This window comes from Cynoglossus semilaevis, chromosome 1, assembly GCF_000523025.1.
Source record: "Cynoglossus semilaevis isolate Cse_v1.0 chromosome 1, Cse_v1.0, whole genome shotgun sequence".
Taxonomy (NCBI): domain Eukaryota; kingdom Metazoa; phylum Chordata; class Actinopteri; order Pleuronectiformes; family Cynoglossidae; genus Cynoglossus; species Cynoglossus semilaevis.
Genome location: NC_024307.1, coordinates 5,234,840 through 5,242,845, shown reverse-complemented (window position 1 = coordinate 5,242,845; position 8,006 = coordinate 5,234,840). Strand labels below are relative to the sequence as shown.

General features: G+C 40.1%; 1 protein-coding gene and 1 long non-coding RNA gene across 2 annotated transcripts in view; one reads left to right on the top strand and one right to left on the bottom strand.

The window, feature by feature from the left end:
- LOC107988711 (uncharacterized) overlaps positions 1–908 on the bottom strand; it is a 3,456-nt gene extending 2,548 nt beyond the window's left edge. Inside the window, exons 1-2 of the long non-coding RNA XR_001760211.2 lie at positions 807–908; positions 234–320 (exon numbers count right to left, since the gene is read on the bottom strand). This is a non-coding gene — a long non-coding RNA (uncharacterized LOC107988711). The remainder of the gene's footprint in view (positions 1–233; positions 321–806) is intronic.
- Positions 909–1,004: 96 nt separating this feature from the next.
- Positions 1,005–6,293, top strand: otx2b (orthodenticle homeobox 2b). Its single transcript, XM_008334124.3, has 4 exons — positions 1,005–1,383; positions 3,116–3,314; positions 3,677–3,828; positions 4,563–6,293. The coding sequence occupies exons 2-4, from the start codon at positions 3,218–3,220 to the stop codon at positions 5,184–5,186; spliced, it is 873 nt and encodes a 290-aa protein (XP_008332346.1). The 5' UTR covers positions 1,005–1,383; positions 3,116–3,217; the 3' UTR covers positions 5,187–6,293.
- Positions 6,294–8,006: the final 1,713 nt, after the last annotated feature.

Genomic DNA, 8,006 nt, shown 5'->3' with positions numbered 1-8,006 from the left:
GTGTGTGTGTGTGTGTGTGTCCCACAAAGCCTCTTAAGATGATACATTTACCAAACCGTGACAAAAACCCTCGACGTTATTTGGGGTTATACAGCTTCAGGATTTCACCACGGTCCTTCACAGAGTATAATAATAATAATAATAATAATAATAATAATAATAATAATAATAATAATAATAATAATAATAATAATAATAATAATAATAATAATAATAATAATAATAATCCTTACCTTGCTGTGTGTCTTCTTCTCCTCTGTTTGATATGAAGTCACTGAAAGTCTCTCTGCACCAGAGGCCCATCATCTCATCTTCTCCTCCTGGGGAGTGTGTGTGGGGGGGTGGGGGGTGTTGTGAGGGTGTTTTGTTGGGGTCCACATGTACAAAACCTCTGGGACAGCAGGGAATACATTTCTCTAAATTCTCGTTTTTTCGCGAGGAAAAAATAATTTAAGGTTAAAGAGTTAGGACCGAGCTGCTCCGCGTTTTTCCTCAAAAAAACAAACCGAAAAAATCCTATTACCTATTGTTTTAATCATAATCTTTTCTATTTTGAGCAGTAAACACGTTTGATCCTATTTTGTTCTTTTACCAGGCTATATTTGATTATCATCTAACTTTAATTAAACTTATTTTTAGGAAGTAAAACTATGATCTGCTCTGTAACTCTGTGGTCACAGAACCTGCTCTTCAGACTGAGTCCCTACTGCAGTACCACACGTCAATATTTTAAAAAATATATATCGAATTGATGTGAAATAATACGAAAGTTTACCCCCAAAAAATATAAGAACAAAAAACCTGACTTTAAACTTCACTGTCGTCTTCCAGAGGTGTTGACATGTCACCAGTCCTCACTGGGATGGTGTCGCTGCTTCACTGTCATTGGCTGAGTGAGGAAAAGTAACAGAGAGAGAGAGAGAGAGAGAGAGAGAGAGAGAGAGAGAGAGAGAGGATGAAGGGGAAGGGAGAGCCCCTCCCCCCTCCCCTCCCCCCAGAGACTCAGATACACAGACCCAGCTCAGCCCTGGTCCTGCGGCTCCTATTGGCTGACACTTTGTACAAAATCCAACTCCAACCACTTGAGTCACAAACACAACCAGTAAATTGGACCAGGCGTTCATGCAGCCTCCTCCATCACGGCTCTGCTCCTGCCTCTGCTGCTCCGCTCCTCCGCCTCACACGGAGGTCCAGCGTTTCACTGTTCCGCCTCCGAAGTCTCCTCCTGCTCCTGCTCCGGCTCCTGCTCCGAAATCAGACTTGAAATCTGCTCCGTTCGCAGCGTTTTTTATTCACCAGGACGTCGTCGATCTGCGCTGACTTTTATCATTTCTCCTGGAGGAATTTACGAAGACAAAGACCGTCAAACTCCTCCACACCGAGGTGAATTATTATTATTATTATCATTATTATTATTATTGTGGTTGTGCTATAATTAAATCGACTGCAATCATTAAAATAAAAATAACAATCGTTTGTCCAACACATTTAAAAAACGTCACATTTAAATGTATTCATTGTTGAGTTAAATATAGTGAACGGTGACAGTGGTGGTTTAAGAATAGCAGCGGTTACTGGTGCAGTTCAGTGGCATCGAGATACAAATGACGGCCAACAATTCAGAAAAGTTTTAAATTCGAATTCCAACCAATGTAGCTGTGATTATTATTGAAACGAAAACCAGGGTGAATGTTCCAGTTCGAACTGAACTGTGGGAGAAGTGATTTATCTGAATACACATTAATTACTGCGATAATTAAAGACTGTGTTAAAGTAGATCGTTATCTGCTGGTTGGTTAAAAAAAGGAAGACGTTAATCTGATATCGTAGAAATAATAATATATTAAACTGTGTAGAACTGGTGTTTAAAGCAGTTTTATTCTGTATCTCGTCAGACTTTCGCCTGTGTCGCTGCCGGTCAATAAGTCTGTGTTGAATTCAGATAAATTTCACTCTCTTTTAATTCACCTCACATTTAAATCCAAAGCTAAACAAATAATATTACCTAAAAAGAATCTAAACTAGAATTAAATAACAAATACATAATACATATATTATAAATATTTTGGGCCTTTTTTCTGCTTCCGGTTATTAATAATTACTAGTGAATTAAAACAACACCGCGAGACTTCGGAATACTTTCTTCTCTTCTTCTTCTTCTGTTGATTAAAAAAACAGACCCGTATATTATGAATCAGAATGAAGTTATATTTTAAACAAAATAAATATAAATAGAACTAAAGCGATGTGGGATTTGTTTTCATCGACAGACCGTAACTTCCTCTAAACTAGCTCATTAAAAGTGTACGGTATGTTGACGAAAGTGCGGGTCAGAGTCGTTATTATCGAGCGGCTGTGTGTAACTGCTGTAGACCGTGGCGTGTGTGTGTGTTTTTAACGTGACAGATTGGGACGAGGGGCTAAAAACCGTTGGATAATGAAGGGGGGGAAAAAGTGCAACTAATCAACAGACACAGTAGGAATAACGGTGAGAGTCAGTGAGGTTGACGTGACACCAGTCACTCAGTCACCTCACACAGGCGTGGGGTTTCAAACTACCGACGTCTGGCAGGAAATTAATTGCACCTGAAGGAGCGGGCAGTGTAGCCGGGGTTATATTTTAGGTCAGAAATGTTTTTCAAAAATCTTAATATCTTTTATTTTAAATTAGTGGAACCAAACTGTTTTAATCCTAACAAATATGATTCGAGTTCTGGAATAATTGTTTAAAAAATCGAGATAAAAAAAGTTATATTTTTTAAATCCTCACTTTATACTAGTGCAGCAATCCTTTAAAGTGAAATAATGGGGAAAAACACAGAAAATGAGAATTGTAATTCTATATGAAATAAATTAAACACAGAAAATGAGTTCGGGAATTGTAATTCTATATGAAATAAATTAAATTAAAATGTGAATGTATGTTATTTATTTTTTTACTTGTTTATTTTTATAATTTAAGGATTTTTTGTTGTTGCAATCACAAAAGCTGTTTTTTTTTTTCTAAAAGTGGTTGTAATAATTACATTTAGACTTTATACATGTGCTGATAAAGTATACGCCGTGTGTCGAGTTAAAACCGTTGTTCTTTTCTGATTCTCCTTCGTTGGAACAGGAGTCCGGACCAGCGCGGACCTCAGGCAGAGCAGAGTTCGCACCGGGAGCTCCACCAGTTTTCAAAATTTTCCCCAACTTCAGCCCTCAGACAAACATTAGCATGATGTCGTATCTAAAGCAACCACCTTACACAGTCAACGGCCTCAGCTTAACCACGTCCGGCATGGATCTGCTGCATCCATCAGTGGGGTACCCAGGTACGTCACCACTTTAATTTAATCTACATGATATATTACATATTTATCATTTAGAAGAAAAAAAATCTGATGAATATTTTTACTTGTTTTTTACAAAATTAAAATATAGTTGAATACATTATTTTTTTTTAATTTTTATTTCCGCCTGCATTACATTTGTACCCCATTAAAACAACAAAAATGATGTAATTGCCCCGGGGCGCTTCAGTCTCCAAGGGCTTGTGCGTAATTACGCGTGCATCAAAGAAAATTACAAATGACCTTTAATCTTTTTAAAGGGCTTTACGTGTAACTTTAATGCAAAAATATCATTGAAGGTAAAATGACTAAAATATATATTTTTGGGGTTTTTTTTTCTACAGCGACGCCGAGGAAGCAGAGGCGGGAGAGGACTACTTTTACGCGCGCACAGCTCGACGTCTTGGAGGCGTTGTTCGCAAAAACTCGCTACCCGGACATATTCATGCGCGAGGAGGTGGCGCTGAAAATCAATCTACCTGAATCACGAGTGCAGGTGAGGAATATATAATTATATATATCTTTTGTATATACATTTAAGACACCTAAAAAAAATGAGGGTGAATAATTCGAAAATTAACTTAATTCATTAAATGTATTTATTTGTTAAGTTCATTATAAGTAAATTATTTCTACCAAATAACTGCTACGTTGTGTTTAACGATTGGAGGAACAATACAAATAAATGAAATCGAACTCTAATTTAAAGGTTTGGATTGTAAAATATACCACTTACTGTGATATTTGAAGTTTTTTTTTTCATCTGCGCTTCAGGAAAAAAAACTCAGATTCACCATAACTGAAGCTTTTTTTTTTTTTTTGCTAAGATCAAGTGAGAATCTTTCGCCGAAGGGGGGAAATTATTTTACTTTTAAATTGGCGAGTCCAATGAGACGGATCATTTCACTGCGTGGAACCGAGCGCAGTTCTGTAAACATTTTTTCATAGTTTAAAAGCGTATTCAATTGACAAACGTTTAGTTTGTGGTAAAAAAAAACAACTATATTTTTGGAATTTTTCAGTTTAAAAAATAGAATTGTGTAATTAATGTGGTCCGTGTTTTTATTTATCTGAGACATGAAATTGAGTTTTTCACTCCGTAGTTCTGTCCAGTTTAACTATTTCCTCCCGGGGATCCATAAAACATTTCCCTTTTTGTTTTTCATACATAATGTATAATGATGGAGTTCATAAAGTCTTATCAAACCAAACGCCCTGTGACTGTTCCAGGTGTGGTTTAAGAACCGTCGGGCCAAGTGTCGTCAGCAGCAGCAGCAGCAGCAGAACGGAGGCCAGAACAAGGTCCGACCGGCCAAGAAGAAAAGTTCTCCCACCAGAGAAGTGAGCTCTGAGAGCGGGGCCAGCGGTCAGTTCACGCCCCCCACCAGCACCACCACAGTCCCCGCCATCTCCACCAGCACCGCCCCGGTGTCCATCTGGAGCCCAGCGTCCATCTCTCCGCTCTCAGACCCGCTGTCTACCTCCTCCTCCTGCATGCAGCGCTCCTACCCCATGACCTACACCCAGGCCTCGGGCTACAGCCAGGGTTACGCCAGCTCCACCTCTTACTTCGGCGGCATGGACTGCAGCTCTTACCTCACTCCCATGCACCACCAGTTGTCGGGCGCGGGTTCCACACTCAGTCCCATGAGCACAAACGCAGTCACGAGCCATCTGAACCAGTCTCCCGCGTCCCTGTCCACCCAGGGCTACGGCACTTCCGGCCTAGGTTTCAACTCCACCGCAGACTGCTTGGATTATAAGGACCAGGCCGCGTCCTGGAAGCTGAACTTCAACGCGGACTGCTTGGATTATAAGGATCAGACTTCCTCGTGGAAATTCCAGGTCCTGTGAAGACACGGCGCCGCCGTCCCTCAGTGAAACTGGCTGAAAATGTGGCCCCGGACCCGGGGGTTCTGTGGGCTCTCAGGCGCCTCCCGCTTAATTTCTGGCATGACGATCCTTCGGTCCCGTTATAGAAGGAGTGTTTAATTTATTTTAGCCCTGGTAAAGAGATTTCCCGCGCGTTTATACACAGGTTAAAGCCACAGCTCCACGTCAGTCCGGCGTTGATAAAAAGAAAACACACCTGTTGAGGACAAGTGGAATGGAGTGGAGTGGAGTGGACTCTGGGCCAGAACCTCAACCTCAGCCACGGAACTAATGTTGATCCACGAACAAAAGTTTCAACCTCACGTCCCAGACGAAGTCTTCTGGATGGACAGAAAAACAAAATCCCTCTTTAGCGACGTGGACGCGGGCAGAGAGACACGACGAGGACGGAGGAGTGTTGGACATGGAAGGAGTGTTGGACATGGACGGAGTGTTGGACATGGATGCACTACTTTATTTAAGAAAAAAAAGTGTTTATAAGGAATCAATATGTAGTTTCTAAGAGACAATCAGTGTGTGTCTTCTATAAATGGTTCATTTGTGTTTTTTATCTGTGCTAGCATTCGAAACTGTGATCTGTTGTATTGTATGCAATTTGTGAGCGCCCCCTACCGACCCCACACCGTCAGACTCTCTGCTGTGATTTGAAAAGATTTCTAACTTTTTTTTTTTTTTTTTTTTGGAAACAACGAGAGGCGAAAATGGTTAAATCACAGACAGAGAGAGAGACAGAGAGACAGAGAGAGAGTGTAGACTTCTCTGTTAGACACGTCACTGCAAAAGACTGTCGGCTGCTTTTTCTCCACTACATTGAACGCATCACACGGTGACTGTGGATCCTTATTGGCTCCAAAGATGGTGTGACCTCACCGCTGAAAAAGACGCGAATAAAAGGTCCTGTGAGCTCACTCTGCACTCGTGTGTGTGTGTGTGTGAAAGAGAGAGCGCGCGTGCGTGTGTGCGTGCGTGTCTGTGTCTAATAAGTGGTTGTAGCGGTTGAAGTGGAAGTTTGGTTTCGCTAAAAAGGTCCTGGTTCGGCAAAAAAAAAACAAAAAAACGAAAACGATATTTAAATGTTAAAACTCGGTTCTGTAGAAATGAAATGTCCTCACAACTATGAAAATTATGGGTCAAAATGTTTTTAAACGAGGTATTTATTTATGAAGTAAATCAATTTCAACCGACTATTCAGATTATTTCCAAAACCACGAATATAATCCTAGCCATATTATTGGATTTAATGTTATTTATTTAAGTTATGTCTTTAAAAAACTTTTTTTTTAATTCTCAGGTGGAATTTTAAAAAAAAACATGCCTACCAACATTATTATTATCACTCTGGGGAACGAACGGATATTTAGTTTCCGTGAAAGTTTGATTTTCTTTATACAGTTTTAACCTGAGTGTTTTCTACTGTTGGTGTTTAAACGATGTTAACGGTGAGAAAACCACCACTGACGTGTTTGAGTCTTTCTGACAAAACTCGTTTCGTAAAAAAAAATTTAATTCAGAGTCGCTGTTTTTCTGGGGAGGGGGCTTTACCTCCTTCTTCTCTAGTGTTTGTTTCCCCCCGTGATTTCCGGTGATTCAAATCTCAACAAAGAGACTTCGCCCCGTGTTTTAATCCCGCTGCCTCCCACAGATGTTAATCCCAATATTTCAGTGGCGGCTGTTCCTCAGGGGTGAAGGACGGCGGTGGTTTCTTCCATCAAAGCCCACCAACATGGGCTTTATGAACCTGAGCCCCAACTGTGGGCTCTGATATCATATGACGTCATCATGTTTTAATTTCAAAACCAGGGATACTACAGTAATTCATATGTAAAACTGCACTTTTACTTTGGTTTTAGGGACTGTGCGATGAACACAATGTCGACGTCACTGACGGGCAGTTAAATCTTACTGCCCTGTGGCAATTATAGTGAATTTGTAGAAATTTAAAAATGTCAATTATGACTCATTTTTACCACTGTCTCAACAGGTTCTCCAAAAATACGTAGTAATATAAAGTCAAATATTAACCAGTTTTTGTGAATGCAAATTTTTATCACGTTTCTTCAAATTTAATGCGAATTAAATGTGAGTCAGGTAAAAAAAGGAAGAATAATTCTGTGCTGCCATTTGATTTTTTAGTTATTATTAGTAAAAACCGAGAAATAACCGACTTATATGATTTATCGGTTTTTGTTCCGCGATTATTGAAGATCACAAACATTTTATGTTTGGAGCCCAAGGCTAACATCTTTAGAAAAAGCCAAAAATAAATAAAAAATAAAAAAATAAATCTAGTTAAATCTCAAGTAAAGTTCAAATAACTTTTTAAACGACGATAAAAACCGCTTCAAAAACCACCTTCATAAACGACCCTCATCTACAGCATCGTTTAAATCAGTCAGAAGGTGGCGCAGCAGCAGCTCTGTCCTAGTATCGTGTCTGTGTCTGTGTTTCTTGAACTCCCTGCAGCTGTTTGTTCTAAAGTCCTCTCCGCATCGCGGTGTACCGTCAGTCAGTCAGTCCGCCCGTGGACACAGCACTGAGATCACACTCGGTCTGTGTAGAGTGTCTGTAATGAGGCTGCGCGCCTCTAATTGTTAGAAGTCCAACATTCAATTAGCGTCCTTGACATTTGCCAATAATCTCTCTTTCATTCGGCGCTGAAGGAGCGAACTAATTAAAAGCGTTGCTTGAAATAATCGAAGCGTTAAAGAGAAGAGAAGAGAAGCGGGGCTGCAGGTGCACGTCACTGCACCAAACAACGACGTCATGTCACTTTAATAATAA